Below are 22,490 nucleotides of genomic sequence, written 5' to 3'. Positions count from 1 at the left end.
AAAAATCAAAAAAAAAATTGAGTATCATGCTAACTGAAATGTATCAGAGAGAGACATAGAAGTATTGTTCTTTTTCTCATATTTCTATGAAATGATGGATGTTTACTAAATTTATTGTCTTAATCATAATATATGTGTAATTCATGCTGTATATCTTAAATATAGAGATGAATGTCAATTATATCTCAAAAAACTAAAAATGGGCTAAGCCAATCTAATTTAAATAGCATTTATTACCAATCACATTTTATAAACACTAGGTATATTACATACAAAAACTAAACATACAGAAGTAAAAAGAACAGTAGTATTAAGAAAAGCTAATATAATGTTTAAACATGATTAACTTAATAAAATTACTAACAGTTCATTGATGATGATTTTTATAAAGTCAAAAGCTATTCAGAAATAAAATGTACCATAAATGAAAAATAATTCTACAATTACATAGCTTAGAATTATAGCGACAATTACCATAGAATGACTTACTTTAAAAATCTTTTCAGACATGCAGAAGTCAAATCAGTGTCCTTAGAAACAATAAAATTGGACAAAAGCTCTCCTTTTAATTTCATTTGTATTTTATTCTGCACCTTAAACCAGGGTCCTGTACATGTGAAGCATGTATATATTCTACCACTGTACTTCAACCAAAAGCTCTCATCTAACTAAGTATATAAAACTTTAGACTTTGGTTAATAGACACTAAACTTAGTTGAAATTTAAAAATTATTGTCTTCTCTTACACATTCCTGAGTTTTGTTAAAACATTATAGACAAGATCAAGAACTCAATGTATAGTTTTTCTTTTTTGAAAAGCACAGTACTTCGATAATTTTAAACATGAATAATAAGGTTTACAATATAATCATATTAGAAGCAATGTTTAGCTTAACAATGGTTAAAAGGACTTCTGATCATTACTTGCAAAGTTAATTTGTAAATTAAAATCAAAATTATAACAAACTTGTTGCCAGTTTTCATTTGCATTTTAGAAATCATTCTGATTTAAAGAAGAGGCTAGGGGCTGGCAAGGTGGCGCTAGAGGTAAGGTGTCTGCCTTGCAAGTGCTAGCCAAGGATCAGGACCACGGTTCGATCCCCTGGCGTCCCATATGGTCAGGGGCAATTTCTGAGCGCTTAGCCAGGAGTAACCCCTGAGCATCAAACGGGTGTGGCCAAAAAACAAACAAAAAAAAATAAAGAAGAGGCTAATAATGTAGTACAGAATGACTTTGTCAAAAGACCAAAGTGATACAATGCTTGTGGTTAGCACAAGACTGGGCACACAGGGTATATGGTCAGTATTACTAATTCTAAGTGAAAAGTCTTTTAATATATTACTTTAGAACATCAAGACATATTTCAATGTAGTACTTATGAATGTATAAGAAAATATCGCTAAGACAGTTTAAACATGAAAATACATTTCAGTAACAATCATAAGAGGAATTTTTACAAGTGGCTATTTTCAGACTTGGTTTATCAAAATAGAATTAAATTTAAAGTTCCTTTAAAAAATAGTCATATGAAAGCTGGTTTCCTTCTAGCTCCTAAATGTTATATAGATGCAAGTTCTATCTCTTCTTAGAAGATCAGCCTATCCACATATTCTGAATGGATTACTATAATAACAAACCCATCAAAATAAAGCCTACCCTGTAGGGTCAGGGTAGAGAAAATTCCATGCATTACTGGAGACTCCTAGCAGCACCCTGGGTCCCTAAGCATTGCTGGAGAGGCCTTCCTTCAAATAGTTTTCCTTAGAGGCTTGATCTGGTCATTGGGTTCCAAAATGTAATTATTAATTGTAGTTAATTTTAGGGGCTACCCTGTGATACTTGACCTACTGGGCTAGATTGTTCAATGCTTGGGGCCCAGTGATAAACATCAAAAAGGTCACACTCTGATAGAGCATTGAGGGTCAACAGAGCCATACTCAGCCATACTTGGGGGCCACACAATATATGGGATCTAAATTTTTTTCCTGGCCTTGAGCTATCTCATTAACCTTGGGGGATTTTTATATAAATCTCTTCCTTCTTAGGAAATTATGCTTAGGTAGATTTGGAAATTGTGCCTTAATCAAGCAAAATATTTTTTTTATCATACTTGAACATTACTTAAATTGGATAAAATAGTTCTCTAATTCATGGTAAATTATTATGGCCAGATTTAGTTGGAAAATAATGTTTTAAAGCAGTCAAAATAATTTTATTAGGGAGCCGAAGCAGTGGCGCAGCTGTAGGGTGTTTGCCTTGCACATGGCTGACCTGGGACAGACCGTGGTTCAATCTCCTGGCATCCATATGTACCCCCAAGCCAGGAGTGATTTCTGAGTGCATAGCCAGGAGTAAACCCTGAGCGTCACCAGGTGTGGCCCCAAACCCCACCCCCAAATTGACTGCTACTTGATTATAAAAGCATATCTAATGAAAATCGAATATATCTAGCTTTTGAATAATCTGTATAGTTTATCATCATGCCTAAGTGTATTTTATCTAAATGTCATATGAGTTTATTTTAATTCTCCTAGGTACCACAGGGTGGAAAACAATCATAACCTTTTTGGGAAACAGCCACTGATTAGGTATAACCAGTGATTGGGTTCCATAATTTTACTGCTGCATATATCTTTACTTACCATGAAGTGGCAAAATCATCTAGAAGTTGTTTTATTTGATCTAAACACCATGATTTACTAAGTTGTTTACAATATAACTGTTTCAAGAATTCAGTGTTCCAACAAAAATTCTACCAGTGTGAACTTCCCTCCATCAATGTCTCCAATTTTTTCTTGGTTTTTGGGCCACACTCGGCAGCACTCAGGGGTTACTCCTGGCTCCATGCTCAGAAATCACTCCTGGCAGGCACAGGGGACCATGTGGGATGCTGGGATTCGAACCAGTGACTTGCATGAAAGGCAAATGCCTTACCTCCATGCTATCTCTTTGGCCCCTATGTCTCTAATTTTCTACCCACTCCAAAGCCTGCCCCTCAGGAGGCAAAAACAAACTGACTTTATATTGCTTGTTACAGATGATGGCAAATGAAATTATCAAAATGTAGGTTAATATAAAAGAAGTTGTGACAACTGCTATATATCTAAAAGTTGTTTTTTTAAAACTAAACTATGTGAAATTTGTTCAAATAATCATACTACTTACAAGTAGTTTTTAAACAGTTATACCAACATTAGTAGTTACTTGAAAAACTGATTACCAAACATTATTAATTAAAAAACTCATCTTACAAAGTTTTATGCCAATTTTGTATACAAAATCTTATTTTCCACATTATACATCTAGAAAGCCATTATTTTATAGATTTGTACACATACATCCCTCTAAATTGAGAAAAATAAGCAATGAAATATATTCTCATCATATACCATATGCACTGAGAAAAACTGTAATTATTAGCGACTTGAAGGAACATTTGATTAGGCTTAAAATTACTAACTTAGCTACTTTCATTTTATGCAGAGAAACAAACTACAAGCTTATTGATGTGGCTGGTTTTATATAGATTAAAATGACCTGAATTTGAAATCCAATGATGTATGCGGTATTTAGCCCATTTATTATAAAGTGATCTTCAGTCATCTTAGCATTAAAACCTATTGTAAATTCACATGATGGAAGAGACTTAATATCACGTCCTCGGTTCTGCACTGCTCTTCATATTGCCATCTGTATATCAGCAAAGTTATAGAAGCTGTCTACATCTCTCTGTGCCGTTTCTTTGCTTTCGGATACAAACATCTATTTTAAAGAAAAAAGAAAAAAAAGACTGGTAATCCTCAAATTCCAACATACATAGAGAAAAGTCATGTTACCCATCTAAAATTAATTTAAATGTATCTTTCATAATGTTTAATTTGTAGATATTTTGTAGAGTCTATGCAATATAGTTTCAAAGCCATAAAATAGAGCTCTTTTAAAAGCACTTACTTTATACTTAATGTATTTGCTTTCATAATGCTTCCATCTATTACACTATACTTGGGACTTTACTTTAAAAAAATAACATCAATATTGTGAAATCCATTGAACAAAGGTTGATTTGATTACCTCTTAGTTTCTTCTTTTTTTATATAGGGTGAAAAACAAAATTTGAGATTATGTTCTTTTTTTTTTGTTTGTTTGTTTTGTTTTTGGGTCACACCCGGCAGCGCTCAGGGGTTACTCCTGGCTCCATGCTCAGAAATTGCTCCTGGCAGGCTTGGGGGACCATATGGCATGCCAGGATTCGAATCAATGACCTTCTGCATGAAAGGCAAATGTTTTACCTCCATGCTATCTCTCCAGCCCCGAGATTATGCTCTTAAAAGCTGCTAAAATATATATGTTTATAAACAAAATATTTTTGTAGAAAAATATATGTCAATAAAGCAGTACTCAACAGAAACCTGCAAAATAATCTTTTCATATGTTAGCAAGGAATTATAGAAAAATATGGGTTCTATTCTCCTTATCATAAATTAACTGCTGATAAAGCTAGATGCTTTATATAATTCTTAAAATTTACAAACTTCTCAGGGTTCAATTTCCACACTTATATAATGAAGCTTTTTTTTTTTTTTTTTTTGGTTTTTGGGTCACACCCGGTGAAACTCAGGGCTTACTCCTGGCTCTGTACTCAGAAATTGCTCCTGGCTTGGGGGACCATATGAGGTGCCAGGGGATTGAACTGTGGTCTATTCTAGGTTAGCAACGTGCAAGGCAAAAGCCCTACCACTGCGCCACCACTATGGCCCCTAAAATGAAGAATATTGATTAGGTAATCTTAAATTCTTTCAACTCTAAAATTCAACCATATAGCTGGAGTTATTTTTGTTTATTTTTTGTTCAATCTGATTATATTTTTCCTCTCCCTTAGTAGTGTAAAAAAATCAGACAGAAGACAAAGTACTTTAAAATGATGTCAAGTCAAGAATCCATAGCTAAGTCAAAGTAGAAAACTAATTTTCTTTCATCTACCTCTCTTTGTTTTGGGGCAACACCTGGATGTGCTTGGGGCTAATGTTCAGAGATCACTCCTCTCATGGCCTGAAGGACTATAATTGCATATATATATGGTTTGTCAGGGATCAAACTGGGAGTTGGTCTTTAATCTATTTACCTAAAATAATTAAGTATTAGCTTATTTAATATTCTTATATATTTATAAGCCTGAAGTTCTTAGCTATAGTAATCTCTTTAACAAATTTAGAAAATACTTTTATATAATCACTTCTAGATATAGCTGAAGTTTCATTTTTTAAACTTTATTTATTGATTGATGGATTTTTTGGTTTTGGGCCCACACCCAGTGGTGCTCAGGGGCCACTTCTGGCTCTGCACTCAGAAATCATCCCTGGCAGGCTGGGGAAGCATATGGAATGCTGAGAATCAAACAGGGTCCCTCCCGGATCAGCCGCATGCAAGGCAAATGCCCTACCACTGTGCTATCTCTCTGGCCCTGAAGTTCCATTTTTGGTGAAGCATTAAACACTGGGAAGCAGGATCATCTAAAGTATTTAAACTTAGAAATATAACATTTTCGGGGCCCGGAGAGATAGCACAGTAGCGTTTGCCTTGCAAGCAGCCGATCCAGGACCAAAGATGGTTGGTTCGAATCCCGGTGTCCCATATGGTCCCCAGTGCCTGCCAGGAGCTATTTCTGAGCAGACAGCCAGGAGTAACCCCTGAGCACCACCAGGTGTGGCCCAAAAACCAAAAACCAAAAAAAAAAAAAAGAAAATATAACATTTTCTAACATCTTTTAAAAAAACAGAACATATTTGGGGCCGGAGTGGTGGCACAAGCAGGAAGGCATCTGCCTTGCACAAGATAGCCTAGGATGGACCTCTGTTTGATCTCCCAGTGTCCCATATGGTTCCCTAATCCAGGAATAATTTCTGAGCGCATAGTCAGGAGCAACCCCTGAGCGTCACTGGGTGTGCCCCCCCCCAAAAAAAAAAAACAAAACCAGGACATATTTGAAAACACTTTTGACAGAAAGTGTACTTTGGAAACATATATTAATGAAGGTTAAAATTTTTTTTTGTTTGGTGGCCACACCCAGTGGTAATCAGGGCAATTCTGGCTCTTTGCTCAGGGATCACTACTGGCAGGTTTAACGGTGACCGTCTGGGGTTCTGTAAATTGAATTCAGGTCAGCTACATGTAATGCAAGCTCTTATTCACTGTACTATTTATCTGGTCCCTATTGAAAGTTTTAAATAAGCATATTCTTATTTTGTAAAGTTATAAGCAATTAAAATTAGTTTGTCATGGAAAAAATAAAGTGTAGGGGCCGGAGAGATAGCACAGTGGTAAGGTGTTTGCCTTGCATGCAGAAGGACGGTAGTTCGAATCCCTGCATCTCATATGGTCCCCCAAGCCTTCCAGGGGCAATTTCTGAGCATAGAGCCAGGAGTAGCCCCTGAGCGCTGCTGGGTGTAATCCAAAAACAAAAAAATAAAAAAATTAAAAAAAGTTTAGTTACCAATTATTTACCAAGGACTAAAGATCATGATCTGCTAAGTTTTTTTTTATTCCAAGTAACACAAAGCATAAACATACTATTTGATTTTAAGAAAAAGGAAATAAAATTAAGAAGTCTAATTGAAATATAATTAATAAAATCTTGTACCTTGGTCCCGTTGAATAGCTGGTTGACAATATTTTGACATCCTTCTACAGCATTATCTCCATTAAATTCCAAAGCAATAACAGAACCTAGAAAAAAACCCAAGAAGTGTTATCTGTACATGAATATAAATCTATTCTAAAATTAATCTTTTTACTCATACCTGAAGAATCTCTAGCATATTTTTAGGATAAAATAAAGAAAACAGACAAATGGAATACGTCATTTCAGCTACTTCTTACTCTAAATCATAAAACAAATTAACATAGAGTCTCATTACACGAAGATTAGCTTGAGGGCAATTATAGGACTAGTGTCTGGCTTTTTTGGTTTTGCTTGTGTATGAAAACCACAATAGTCTATACCCATTGATCAGTACAATAATAGTTGATAAAATAACAAGATAAAATCAATTCAAAGTTTTGTCAGCCTTTTTCCACATCTCCTTCCTGCCAGCTATGTCCTTAGTCAAGAAGCTAAGCTAAGCTTCCATCTTAGAGCACCTAAAGCAGTAAGAGTTACTTTTTGTCTGTTTTGGGGCCACATCAGTGGTTCTGGTGGGAGTGGCTACTTTTGGCTCAATGTCCAGGGGTCAGGTTCAGAAGTGCTCAGGGGATCAGGGGGTTTTGGGGGTGTCTAACTAAGGGCTCCCATATGCAAGGTATATATTTTCCATTGCACTGAATTATCTCACTGATATAAAGATTTACATTTTATTTATTTATTTATTTATTTTGCTTTGACCACACCCAGTAGTACTCAGGCTTATTTATGTCTCTGTGCTCAAGAACTTCTGACTTGGAGAACCATATGGAATGCCAGGGATTAAGCCTGGGCCAGCCATGTGTAAGGCATGTACAATAATACCTTCTGTAAAATCTCTCCACCTCACCCTAAAAGTTTATTCTTTTTATTTATTTTTTAAAAATAAAATTTTCTTAAATTTACGACAATTCAGGTACATAGAAAAGTTGCAAAGTTAGTAAAGTTCAAGTTACTCGACACTCCATGTTTCCAATTGCTGGCATTTAATATTTTCAAAATTTTAAATTATTTTTAATTTTTTTGGCTTATAATACTATTAATAATGGTTTCTGATGAACACAATCCAAATACCATACCCACCACCAGTATACCTGCCTCTTTTTTCCAAAAATCCCAGTCCTCCTCCTTTCCCCACCAACTCCATTGTGTACGTCACTTTCCCTATTATGTTCCCTTTGGATTTTTGCTGCTACCTTATTGTGTATCATTAAATCCCACATATGAGAGAGACCATTCTGTATCTGTCCCTTTCATTCTGACTTAATTCACTCAGCATAATATGGGCATCTGTACCCAAAACACAAAGGCATTGATTCAAAAGGATATATGACACCTATGTTCATTGTTGAACTTAGTCAAAATATGGAAACCATCCAAATGCCCAAGGTTCAATCCCCAGAACTACATATGGGTTCCTCAAATCTCCCAGGAGTAATCTCTGAGCATAGATAGAATTAAATCCTTGCACTGCCAGGTGTGGCCCCAAAACCAAAAATATAAAATAATAATAAAGATTCCAAGGATATAGTTCAGAGGGTTTTTGTTGTATTTTGGGTTGGGTGATGGAGTAGAGATGGTCTGGGTCACAACTGATGATGCTCAGGGCTTTGTCTGGCTCTTTGTTCAAGGGATCATATACAGTATAAGGAACAGAACTAGAGTCAATAGCATGCAAAGCAAGCAGCTAAACCCCTGTACTATCTCTCAGCCCAAACTCAGATTTTTTTCTTTTTATTTAAATACCCTGATTATAAAATTGTTCATGACTGAATTTCAGGCTTACAATGTACATCACCTTTCATTATTAACATTTCCCACCACCAATGTCCCCGGTTTCCCCCTAGGGAAATTTAACTTCTCTCTCTCTCTCCTCTCTCTCTCTCTCTCTCTCTCTCTCTCTGTCTCTCTCTCTGTCTCTCTCTCTGTCTCTCTCTCTCTGTCTCTCTCTGTCTCCTCTCTCTCCTTCCTTATTTTTCTTTTTGATGCTGTGGTTTGCACTATTGTTAATAGAGGCGATACCGTGCATATCACATTATCTTCATCCAACACCCAGTTATTATCCAGTGAAACTAAGAATTTTTCAAGTCAGTCTTTCTGAGATGGAGTTTGAAAATTTACATTGTAAAAAGCATCCTAGATAGTTCACATAATTAGTAAAATTTGGAAAAGTCTCAAGATAATAAATACAATAAATTCTCTAGGTAATCAAGCAGCTTTATTTATTTAAAGCAAATACTTTTGGATTTAACTGAAGAGGAAAATTTAGAGTCTGAAGTGAAAACTATTTGAAACAAAGTGAATTTTCCAAAGAATAAATCCACCTTAAACTCTGAATAGTGGTTTTCAACTGTGAGCAATTTGTTCTCCAGGGACAACTGGCAAAATCTGTAAAAAATTTTTGGTTGCCACAATGTTAGCATGGTATATTTTACTGGCTCTAGTGGGCAAAGACCAAGAATGCTGCTAAACAACTACACATGCATTTTCTACATAAACATAATACTTAAAGTCTATTAACAATAATTTCATCTTCAAATCCCTTTTGTCTCCAAATGAATTTTATATTTTATAACTCACCCTAACCCAACACTATATCTATTTAAGGTTAATTCATTGCACTATGCTTTTTTTATTTTGTTTTGTTTTTGTCACACCCAGTAGCGCTCAGGGGTTACTCCTGGCTCTATGCTCAGAATTCGCTCCTGGCAGGCTTGGAGGACCATATGGGTTGCTGGGGTTTGAACCACCGACCTTCTGCATGCAAGGCAAATTCCTTACCTCTATGCTATCTCTCCGGCCCCACTATGCTTCTTTTAATCCAGAAAGTCATCCATTTTTATTTCTGCATTTGAAATGATCTCCAGTGGGTTTAGATATTGTTGAAAGCAGCCACATCCATGGACTGCACATAGTTGTCAAAACTAGTAATCTTCTTCAGCATGTCTGTCCCAACTTTATTGTCCTAAACCACGCACTGTAATTGAAATTTCTTAATTCCATATCTCACTGGTGCCAGTTTCAAAGAGCCCCAAACCAAGCCTATTGCTTGAATGCTTCTGACACATTCCTCCAATTTTGCCATATATGTCTCATCGTCCCAAGATTTCACCTCTAGTAAGATGAAAGACTTGGCAGCTTTTGGTTTTCTTTGATTCATACTGTACAAGGTGTTCTTCTCTTAGCTTTTGGGCTTCCTCACTATTCTCCTTCTCATCTGATCCAAAGAGATCAATGTCACATCATCTTTACTGTCACCAACTCTAAATTCAGTGGTTTCTTCCATGTTAGCAGCGACATACTTGCCCAGAGCTTTCTTCGCCCTTAGCAGATTAGTCTTTTCCTTTTCAAAGGACTTGATATGATTATACCAACAGAAAGCATGACACAAATTGGCAGGAGGTGGGCTGGCTTCTAATATGACCATATCTGCTTGGGAAGGAACATAGCCCTCGATGTAGCTTTTATCTGCCAGGTAATCATTGAGCACCTGGAGGCCAATGGCACTCTTGCGATCTCCAAAATCCATAGTGCACACTGGCTCAGACCCACCTGGGTGGCTTGGATGTGAAGGTGCCTGAGGAACATGGTCCAGGGGTGCCAGGTGCAAAGAGGGAAAAGGACAGTCATTCATTGCTTTGCTTGCTTTACAGGCCATTGCCTTAAGACAATGTTTTCTTGTAGAAAACAACTATTTTGTATTTGTCTCATTATCTTCTCATGTTATCATTTAACATATCCTTTTTTCACTTGTCCCATTCTTTTCTATAAGTGAAGCCTTTACTTGATTAGATTTGGATTAGATAAGTTAAGCACAGTTATTTCATCCGAGGCTTGTTTCCTTTGGGGATGGTGGGGGAAGCACACATGGCAGTGTTCAGGTCTTACTCCTGGCTTCGTGCTTAAGATAACTGCAGGAAGTGCTCTTAAGATCCATTTGGGGATTGAAACAGGATTGGTCACATGCAAGACAAGTGTTCTACACTCAACTATCTTTCTGGCTCACAATGGCAACATCAAGAGAAATACAATGTCAGGTTATATAGCTATCAGTGATGTTAACTTTGATCATCAGGTAATCTGTGGTAATCACAAAATCTTTGTTGTAAAGGTACAATTCTCCCTGATGAATCAAAACATATAAAATGTGCTATTTTTATTTCCTTTATCCTTTTTCATATTCCTGCCCTTAACTGTTGTTGTGATGACTGGAATTTTCTTACATGCTCCAGCTTGCACCTGTGCAGTTGTGGCATTCACTGAGTATTGCACCTCAGGTGCTCTGTTTGCATATTAACATTTACTTGCCAAGATTTGTACTCCTTTAGTTGCAGTGCTTGTGCCTATGCTTGCTGGGTTTTGCATTCTTAGTTGAAGTGTACAAGTTATAGTTCGAGTGCTCAAGGGGCATGGCTGCAGCACTCAAGTTCTCACCAGATGTTGCACTTCCTGATCATCATATTCTCACACCTTTTTAGCTGTGGTTCTTGCTGGCAGTGGCAGACTGGCACACATTTTTTGCAGTGCTTACACACACATGACTGCAGCATGGCCAGGAATCTCTTACAGTGAAAGGGATGATCTCAGATAGGGATCCCACTTCAAATATTAGAGCTTCCAGAATCTCATCTGCTTAGGTAGCTAACTGGGGTTTTGAACTAGTGACATATGCTTGCAAGGCAGATTATTTCTCTAGGGCCAATATCCTATTTCTTAACATCTTTTGTACCAAGGGCTTTAGCATCTACAGATATTCTTTGTCTGAAATACACTGAGCATCAGAAAATAGTGACTTCCAAAGTCTCCTTCTACATTTATTAGCTCACAGTTCTAAAACAGAAGAGCTTTTCTTTAATTCTTTTGCACCCTTTTCATGATCACTAAGAATGCATGAATTTTTATTACAATTATACCAAATCTCCTTATTATTCTTTTTGATATTCAAATTATCCAAAATTTGGCCAGTGGAAACTTCTTCAAGTTAGCTCATATAACTTTTTGACATGACAATTAAAGTCATTGTACTTGAGTACATCTATGACTATTTCTGGTTTTAAAATTCTTTATATTGGTGTTAAAGTAATAGTACAATGGGTAGGGCATTTCCCTAGCACTTTGAGCTTTCCAGGAATTGTCCCTGAGTACAGAACCAGGAGTAAGTTCTGAGTACTGCCATATATGTCCTAAAAAAACACCAAAACATCTTTTAATGTAAATTAAAAGTAAACTTTTTTATATGTTGAAATTGTATGCATCAAAGACTCAGGGTGGGAGAATGAAAGGAATCTGGGGTCACTGGTAGAGAAATAGGTCATCACATGGTAATGGAATTAGAAATTAAATATTATATTATATGGAATATTACACACATATATAATATTGATATATATTGATATATATAATATATTAGATGTATTGATAGACATATGGAGAGATATAGGTATATATATTGATATATATAATATTGATAGATATTGATATAATATTAATAGACCTATTGTAAACAATTTTGTAATACCTAATTACTAGATCCAGTAATACCCAGTCTAGGACCCAAACTATAACAACTAAACATACAGTATCCTGAGCACCGTTGGGAATAATCTCTGAGAACAGAGTCCAATCACTGAACCAGGCGTAACCACTGGATATAGCTCCAAACCCCTAAAACATGTATCTGAGAAGGATTTAGGTCAGAGAATGGGAGGGAATCTGGGGTCAGTGGTCGAGGGAGGTAGTAGTGTTAGAGGTCAAAACACTGTATGCTTCAAATTTTATTGTAAACAACTCTGTAAAACATGGTGTCTAAATTTTAAAATATTTTGGTTTAAATTTTAAAAAAGTAAAATATATTAAAATGTTTATAAGACGTTTACTGATGAAATCCTGTAACATCTTGATTTGAGTTCTACTTTTTTCAGTAACAACATTTTACTACTTCCATATAGAATGTTGTTAGTTACAGATAATATGTATTTGCAGTGAAGAAAGCCTATGAAATCATTTCGAAGACATTGCAAGAGTAGATAAATTGTTAATATAAACCTCAAATAATCTCAGTTCAACCATAATCCTCACACTTTCAAGGGTACCTACTATACTTATTCATTGATTTAATTTTTGAAGTCTGTTGAGAGTTTAAAGGTTTGTTTATAAGGTTTCATTGGAATCTTTTCATACATACCATAGTGGTTATATGAAAGGAATCAAGTAACAATTTCCTATACATAATATGAGTTATATTCATGTACAGGACTTGAGTAAGTCATTAGCAGCATTAGTTACTGCAATTATCCCAACCATTTTCTAACATTTTTATAAAAGTGTTTTCAGTTGATCATAACTTATACATATATGTAAGTAAATGCCAATAGGCCTTCTTTCCAGGGTACACCAAATCAGTACTGAAAAGTTGACATTTATTTTCTCAGGTCAGTCAAATCCTGATGAGCCTTAAAATAAAGATTTTTCCCCCCACTGTGACATTTAAGTAGTCCTCTTTAGTAGAATCAGCATACAGCACTACTTCAGGAAGGCATATGAATTCCAGTTCTTCCACTTAATTTGTTTTTGTTTTGGCCATACCCAGTGATGCTCAAGGGTGACTCCTGGATCTGTACTCAGGGTGCCAGGGATCAAACCAGGGTCAGCAATGTGCAAGGCAAGACTCTTTCCTACTGTACTATCTTTCTATGCCCTTGCCCATTTCCTCCATTGGCAGACATATTTCAGTATCTGAAGTTTATTAATTAAATTAGTCCACAAGGAAAAACATTTAATTATGCATGGAATTTATTCAACCATAAAATATATAAAACAGTATTTTTATTTATATGTCTTATTATTATTCTAGTATGGCCAACGCACACAGAAGACAGAAAGAATCCTTTTCAAGTATGCTTTTGTTTATTTTTGGTTATATCCAGCAGTGCTCAGGGCTTACTCCTGGCTCTGTGATCAGGATCACTCCTATCATGGCTCTGGAGACCCCCAGGGTGCTGGGGATTGAATCAGTGTTGGCCATGTGCAAGGCAAGTGCCCTATCCACTGTACTATCTCACTAGGTCCCTTATAAAGTGTTTTGTAACTCTGAAAAGAGAAAATCAAATGGTCTCATTATAATTCAATAATATAACAATAATAAAATGCATATAACAAAATGTGACTTCCAAGTGCTAAGAAGAGAATATGAAAAAACTCTCACTGCCTACTTTCTAGTTAGTTATATAGGGCTATCTAAATGATGTGAATGTTTGACATTTCTGAATAGTAACAGAAAAACAAAACAAAATAATTGAGGTAGAGAAATACTAACAAGTAAGTATAAAGTAAGTCTGCATATGAATAGAATAACTGCAAAGAAGTTACCTTTGTTTAGAAGAGGAAAGAAATTAGCAGCTTTTTCCTGAAAAACCCTTTGAGCATCCTCAGATTTCATTGTCACTTCCTTTGTCTGGACCAGAGAAAAGCCTTTACCAATCATCTGTGGAAATAAAATTTCATTCAGATATTAAAAAAGAGCTTCGGAGACTAAAAATGGTATTTTCCTATTTAAGTATTTATCTTTATAAAATGTGATACAGTACCCTGAGTTGTTTTCATTATTACTCTAATAAGGACATTTGCAGTAACAGGATCTCACATTTATAAAATTTTTCCAAATGTGTAGTTCTGGTTAAGAATGAGTGGTTCAAGGACTATTGTTAATATTAAGCATGAAGTAAGTGTAAAAAAATCCCCAAGAGGCTGGAGAAATCACATAGTAGGTAGGGCATCTGCCTTGCACGTGGCCAGCCTGGGTTCAATTCCTGGCATCCTACATGGTCTGCCAAACCTGCCAGGAGTACCCCTGGGTACTGCAGTGTGGCCCAAAAACTAAAAACAAAACAAAAATCGCCGAAATTCCCGAAAGCAAAAAAAAAAAAAATTCAGATCAAAACTTACAGATGAGGGACTAGAGACATAGCACAGAAAAAGGGCATTTGCCTTGCATGCGGCCGACACAGGACTGATGGTGGTTCGATTCCTGGCATCCCATATGGTCCCCCAAGCCTGCCAGGAGTGATTTCTGAGCGCTGAGCCAGGAGAAAGCCCTGAGCACTGCTGGGTGTGAACCAAAACCCAAAAACAACTACAACAAAAACAAACCCTTACAGATGATATTGAAATATCCAGTGAGAAGGAATTATTAAGAAAACTATCATATATTCAATAATTAAATACTGTAGTTTACTACATATATAATATATAATATTACATATGAAGTATTATAATAAAAACAGCAATATACTTAAATAATATTAGCTTAATGTTTTTAATTTGTGGGGGTTGTTTGTGCTTCTGGGTTTCTTTCATAGACAGTGAAGTGAGACAGATCAAATCTGACTCTTGCAATGAAAAGTATGTGCTGAGCCTATTGAGATCTCTCTTCAGCAATAATAATATAAAAAGCATTATTCAGGTACACATGTACACATTTATATATAATATGTATTTTAATGTTAAGTTATAGTCATGGGAACACCTATGTGCCAGGCAGTTAAATGCACTTTACATTTATAATACACATAATTCTTTCATGATATAGGTACTGTACTGTCCTCACTGTTGTCATACATCTGTCATATATACATTTATTTTTTCTTTCACCTCTTCTGAGTTAATTAGCACAAGTACCCTTAATTACATCAACCCTGACCCTCAGGTGATTTATGTTAAACTGTGGCTAATAAAAGTGGCAGGGAGGGGGCTGGAGAGATATCATGGAGGTAAAGTGTTTGCCTTGCATGCAGAAGGACGGTGGTTCGAATTCCGGCATCCCATATGGTCCCCCAAGCCTGCCAGGAGCGATTTCTGAGCGTAGAGCCACGAGTAATTCCTGAGTGCTGCCGGGTGGGACCCAAAAAACAAAACAAAACAAAACAAAACAAAACAAAACAAAACAAAAAAGTGGCAGGGAAAGCAGCAGAGAGTTAGAAGCTTGGTTGGCTCAGTAAAATCCAAGGTGCTAGCTGATACCTCCTGGCCAAAATAAACTTTTCCTCAAGACTGTCTGATTTCTTGTGCTGAGACCCCCACAGTTTGGCTCCTAAACAGGAACTTGAAAACTTTAGGGGCCGGGAAGGTGGCGCTAGAGGTAAGGTGTCTGCCTTGCAAGTGCTAGTGTAGGACAGACCGCGGTTAGATCCCCCCCCCCCCGGCGTCCCATATGGTCCCCCCAAGCCAGTGGCGATTTCTGAGCGCATAGCCAGGAGTAACCCCTGAGCGTCAAATGGGTGTGGCCCAAAAACCAAAAAAAAAAAAAAGCATTATAGAAATGCAAAATAGTCTTTTGGGCCCGGAGAGATAGCACAGCAGCGTTTGCCTTGCAAGCAGCCGATCCAGGACCAAAGGTGGTTGGTTTGAATTCCGGTGTCTCATATGGTCCCCCGTGCCTGCCAGGAGCTATTTCTGAGCAGACAGCCAGGAGTAACCCCTGAGCACCGCCGGGTGTGGCCCAAAAACCAAAAAAAAAAAAAAAAAAAAAAAAAAAAGAAAACATTAAAACAAATTTCTTGGGGTACTGAATAACGAAACTGGTATCACCATGTCAGCCCCCTCTTGCTGTGCTGAATGTGCTATAATATCCTCTACTGGAGAACAGCTTAATCCCTCCAACCCCCGCCCTGAGTTGCCTCATGCTGCTCTGGATTATTTACGAACATTTTTTCAAGACAAATTGAACGTGGTATATTCATCAAAAATTCTCTCATGCACATTTCCCAAGAAGTGAAGAGTCCTTACTCAAGACTTTTCCTAAGGCTGGTACTGGACCCAGCCGGATAAGTGAAATGGCATTAAAGATGTCTGACAGATGTGTATAGGATACAGGAATAAAGAATTCTTACTCAAAAGAGTTTTTCAGGGCTGGAGCATTAGCACAATGGGGAGGGCACTTGCCTTGCACACGGCTGACCCCATTTCAATTCCTGGCGTTCTATATGATCCCCCGTGCCTACCAGGAGTGATTTCTGAGAGCAGAACAAGGTGTAACCCCATGAGTACTGCCGGGTGTGGCCCCAAAGCAAGCAAGCAAACAAACAAACCAAAAAGCAAACCAAAAGACTTTTTCAGGGTCAGTACAGGACCCTGCAGGATGAGCTACGCAGAGACGGATAAGGCAGTGCTGGCAATCCAACTCTTAGGTACCGTTAAATGGTTCAACCTTCAAAATGGCTATGAATTTATTAGCAGAAATGACGCTAAACAGAATGTCTTTGTTCACTAAACAGCTATTAAGAGAAACCATCTCAGAAGTCTGTGCAGAATTGGAGGAGGGGGGATTGTAGTTTGATATCGTGAAAGGACAGAAAAATCCAGAAGCTTTTAACGTAACTGGGCCAGGGAGAATACCAGTGCACGGCAGCAGTTTTTCTCTCTATTGATGAAGGTTCCACTGATTTAACCTTTGGCTTTGCCCAGCTGAGGTCCCTCAGGCAGGACAGAACCAGGCAGTGAAGGGGAGCAAGCTGAAGACTCAGAACAGTGTCCCAGATGCTAGTGCCCATCACTATTCTGCAGAAGGCACTTTGTGAGAGGCCCGATGCCCCTCAACCAGCAGCAGCCAGTCGAGGGCACTGATCAACTGCGGATGTGTGAATATGTGTATCTCTATGTTGTAAGCAAAACCTTTTCTCTATCCCTCTAACACCTCCTATTTTTTTTTGGGGGGGGGGGAGGCCACACCCGGTGGTGTTCAGGGGTTACTCCTGGCTGTCTGCTCAGAAATAGCTCCTGGCAGGCACGGGGACCATATGGGATTCGAACCAACCCCCTTAGGTCCTGGATCAGCTGCTTGCAAGGCAAACGCTGCTGTGCTATCTCTCTGGCCCCAACACCTCCTATTTTGGCCTTGGAGTGTTTCCTTCGGTATCTTTTCAGAGGAGAGAGAGGAGAGAGAGGAGAGAGAGGAGAGAGAGGAGAGAGAGAGAGCGAGAGCGAGAGAGAGAGAGAGAGAGAGAGAGAGAAAGAGAGAGAGAAAGAGAGAGAGAGAGACTGATCTGACCACATGGATCAGCTTCTTCCAGTGGATCTTTGACCAATCATTCCGATCAGACGGTGCAAGAGATCATCACCCTGACTGCTCGTCACTGACAAATTACTTCGTCAGCTAATCACTGTATGACATTTTCCCTAGCCATGTGTCTTCAACACAGAGAAGTGGGGGAATTGTTATCATACATCTGTAAAATCACTTTAATTTTTCCCACCTTTTTCTGAGTTAATTAGCACAAGTACCCTTAATTATGTCAACCCTGATCATCAAGTGATTTATGTTAAACTCAAATTAATAAAAGTGGCAGGGAAAGCACCAGACTTAGAATCCTGGCTGGCTCAGTAAGATCCAAGATGCTGCCCCAACTCTGCCCGCTACCTCCTGGCCAAAATGAACTTCTCCCCATGACTGTCTGATTTCTTGTGCAAAACTGCAAGCTGAGACCTTTATAGATAAGAAAACTAAGACACAGCAGTTAAGAGATTTGCCTAGGGCCAGAGAGATAGCACAAAGGTAAAGCATTTGCCTTGCAAGTGGCCAACCTAGGACCAATAGTGGTTCAAATCCCGGCAACCCATATGGCCCCCGTGCCTGTCAGGAGCAATCTTTGCCCCAAAACCAAAAACCAAAAAAAAGAGAGCTTTGCCCAAGATCATACAATTATCATGTAAAAGAGTTGGGATTCAAACCCAACTAAACAAATTATACATTAAAATTAAAAATTGTTCCTAAACAGGCAATTCAAGTAGGAGTATATTACAGGTAATTTGAAAAAAATTTTTTTTGGCTTTTGGGTCACATCTGGCAGTGCTCAGGTTCTATTCTCTGACTCAAGGGACCATGTGGCTTAATGCAGCATGTGATGCTGGGGACTGAAGGTAGGACTCCTGCACACAAAGTATGTGCTTTAGCCCTTTGACTCATCTACACATCTCTAAACCAGTTTAAGTGCTGATAGAATTTCCTTCTAAGTTTCATTATTCCATACTATCCTGTCCAGTTGGATTCAAACTCAGCTCTTACTTCAGAACTCTTGATGCCTTGGGAAAAAAAACAAAGTAGCAGACAACTACATGGGGAACACTGCAGGGTTATTTAAATTATCAAAAACGATCCTCAATGTGTTTCTAATTTTCTAGACTGCTCAGCACCTCTCATTTTACATTCAAACACAAATTCACAAAAGTAGATGATTAATTAAAAATAGTCTTATCAAAAGCTAATGAACTATGAAGCAATATCTATTTTGGCATTTCACTGAGGGAAATCTTTGAAGACTATTTTTGGTGAAAATCTACTTTTAAAAGCTTGATAATTGTGAGAAATATGCAAATATAATCAATAATTTCCTTCCAAACAACTCATATTACTTTTACTCTAACCTATGCCTATCTGTGACATGATAAGAGGAAGAAAGAAATCTAATTTTTAGGTGAGAAAAACTGAGGTCCAGGTACTTCTCCTAACTTCCCCCTATATAATGTGCTTTTGCTTTATCTAGTTCTTCTAGACTTTCTTCCCTCTCAAGTTTATGCTTAATAACTCCCAAATCCATTATTTGTATTTTATTTATAAAACTAGTTAAAAATTCTGTGATATTAGATAGAAAGCATCACTTTTCTAATTTCAAACTATACAACAAAACAGTAGTCATTAAAACAATATGGTATTGGAATAAAGACAGACCCTCAGATCAATGTCATAGACTTAAAGATTACAGAAATAACCCTCAGGTATCTGATCAATTAATCTTTGAAAATAAGCAAGAAAAATGAAGTCGAGCAAGGAACATCAACAAGTGGTGCTGGGAAAACTGGTCAACTACTACATGTATAAAAGTGAACTCAGACCTCTTTCTAACACCATGTACAAAAGTAAAATCAAAATTGATTAAAAACCATTTCAGACCTGAAACCATAAGGTACATAGAGGAAAGCATAGGCTGAATACTCCATGGCATTGAAACTAGAGGCATCTTCAAGTATGAAACACCATTGGCCAAGCAAATGGAAGCAAAGATAAACACTAAACTAAGAAGCTGCTGCACCCCAAAGGAAATGGTGACTAGGATACAAAGACAATCCATGGAATGGGAGAAACTATTAACCCATATCCATCAGATAAAGGGTTAGTATCTAAGATATACAAGGCACTGGTGGTGCTTAGCAAGAAAAAAACAAGCAACCCCATCCAAAATTGGGAAGAAGAAATGAGCAGACATTTCATCAAAGAAGAAATACACATGGCCAAAGGCACATGAAAAAAATGCTCCACATCACTAATCATCAGGAAGATGCAAATCAAAACAACAATGCTATACCATCTCATACCATGGAGACTGACACACATTGCAAAGAACAAGAACATCCAGTGCTGGCACAGATATAGGGAGAAAGAGACCCTTTTTCAGTGATGATGGTATGTCTAATCCAGCCTTTTTGTAAAACAATATAGGTATTCCTGATAAAACTAAAAAATATTGGGGCCGGGTAGGTGGCGCTGGAGGTAAGGTGTCTGCCTTGCCAGCGCTAGCCAAGGAAGGACCGCGGTTCGATCCCCCGGCGTCCCATATGGTCCCCCCAAGCCAGGGGCGATTTCTGAGCACATAGCCAGGAGTAACCCCTGAGCGTCAAACGGGTGTGGCCCAAAAACCAAAAAAAAAAAAAAAAAAAAAAAAAAAAAAACTAAAAAATATTGAGCTTCCATATGATCCATCAATATCCCTCCTAGGGATGGACCCTAAGAGCCCAAGAACACAGTGCAGAAAAGTTCTCTGTACTCTTATGTTCATTACTCGTACACTTATTCTTTAATTACTTCTACACTTATTCTCTGTACCCTTATGTTCATTGTATTACTAGTCACAATAGCCAGAATCTAGAAATAAACCAGTGCCTAAGAACAGATAAGTGGATAAAGAATCTATGGCATTTTTACACATGGAATACTAAGGGGCTGTTAAGGAAAAAAATAGAGTCATGAAATTTGCTTATACATGAATGGATATAGAGTATTATCCTGAGCAAAATGAGTCAGACAGTGAAGGATAAACAAAGAATAATCTCACTTATTTGTGGGATAAAAGATAGTATAGTAATAATGTCCAGAGACAATAGAGACAAGGGCCAGGAGGATCAGTCCTTAGTAGGAAGCTTGCCACAAACAATGCAGTTAGGGTACCACTATAAAAATGATAGTTGGAACTGATCACTCTGAGCATGAACTCGGTACAGAAAGGAGATAAGTTAATATGAATGATAGCCCTTCACTAATAATATTGAAAATCATAGTGCCTTAAAAGGAAAAAGAAGGAAGATAGAAGAAAACTGCCACAGAAGCAGGCAGGGAGAGGGCATGTGGGGTGGGGGCACAGGACAGATACTGGCAAAGGGAAATGCGCACTGGTGAAAGTTCATACACTATATGACTGAAACTCAGTAATAAATAACAACTGTAAAACTATGAAAAAATACCAACTGTATTATGAATGACCTTGTAAACCAAGGTGTTTAAATTAATTAAAAAAAACTAAACACAGTCCTACTCTAACTTGTCCAAAGATATTTTTGTTATAATACAAGAAAGATTCATGCTTTTGAAAAATATGATTATTTTCTTTGGATTTTGATTTAGGATCACTCCTGAAAAACTCAAGTGACATGTGTAATGCCAGGGATAGAACCTGGGTTAGCTACATGCAAGGTAAGTGTTACTGTACTATTTCCCAGGCCCCATAGAGTTCATAATTAGATAGCTGTTATATATTTTAGGGAATCTTAGCTCATTTATATATATTATGTAATTTTTATTTTAATAGGTAAATATATAAACAACTGATCTTTCAGCACATATCATTACTTGCCTTACATCTCTTTTCACTCCTTAATTTCCATGCTTCAGAATTAATTACCTCTACACACATACAAAAACAGGGTTTACTTTCAAGCTAAAAGGTAGCATCTGAATTTATTCACTGTGTTTTTGTTCACATGCCTGCTCCATCAGGCATTTGTCAATGTTCTCTTATCACAGGGGCAGCACAGTAATGTCATGCTTAAAGATTAAGATGGGTTTACAAAACCAGAGAGCCTGGATTTAAATCAAGGCTCTGCTGTTTACTAGCTGAATCACCTTTCCAAAAATACTAATCCTCTCTATGGCTCATTTTTCTTATCTATTAAAGGGCATCTGTTTCAAAGCAATTCAGAATCAAGTAAGTTAATTCAGTTAAATTCCTTGCAACAGTGCCTGGTATATAGCCTAGCTTCTTAAACGGTGGATTGTGGCTCTGCATGGAGTTGTATAATTTAATGTGGATGAACTTAAAATAAATTTATGATTTATCAGCAAATGTTTTGTTTGTATACCTATTTTGGAGGGGATTTTGGGCCACACCCGGTGATGGTCAAGGGTTACTCCTGGCTATGCGCTCTGAAATTGGCCCTGATTTGGGGATCATGTGAGGCGCCAGGGGATCGAACCATGTCTGTCCTAGGCTAGGGCACACAAGGCAGATACCTTACACCCTGTGCCACGGCTCCAGCCCCTTGTATACCTATTTTCATATTCATATTTACCAAAGGTCATGTAAAAGATTATCAGGCAAAATTGGGCCATGAAAGGAAAAGGTTTAATAAGTCTTAGTATATAGGAAATAATTGTCAACAATTTTTGCTGTTTGCTATAGTTGGCTTTCTGGGTTTTTGTTTGTTTGTTTTTGCTTTTGGGCCACACCTGGTGATACTCAAGGGTTACTCCTGGCTGTGTGCTCAGAAATT

The 22,490-nt window shown here is 37.5% G+C and overlaps 1 protein-coding gene and 1 pseudogene across 1 annotated transcript in view; both read right to left on the bottom strand.

The window, feature by feature from the left end:
- Positions 1-3,530: 3,530 nt before the first annotated feature.
- Positions 3,531-22,490, bottom strand: part of RP2 (RP2 activator of ARL3 GTPase) — a 52,241-nt gene continuing 33,281 nt past the window's right edge. The window contains exons 3-5 of the mRNA XM_049767311.1: positions 14,046-14,160; positions 6,639-6,724; positions 3,531-3,763 (exon numbers count right to left, since the gene is read on the bottom strand). Coding sequence (XP_049623268.1) covers positions 3,680-3,763; positions 6,639-6,724; positions 14,046-14,160 — 285 coding nt within the window. The 3' untranslated portion in view covers positions 3,531-3,679. The remainder of the gene's footprint in view (positions 3,764-6,638; positions 6,725-14,045; positions 14,161-22,490) is intronic.
- On the bottom strand, positions 9,550-10,206 carry LOC125999273 (elongation factor 1-beta-like; annotated as a pseudogene).

The sequence above is a fragment of the Suncus etruscus genome, chromosome X (assembly GCF_024139225.1).
Source record: "Suncus etruscus isolate mSunEtr1 chromosome X, mSunEtr1.pri.cur, whole genome shotgun sequence".
NCBI lineage: Eukaryota > Metazoa > Chordata > Mammalia > Eulipotyphla > Soricidae > Suncus > Suncus etruscus.
Note: the sequence above shows the minus strand (reverse complement) of the source record. Positions and strands in the feature narration are given on the sequence as shown.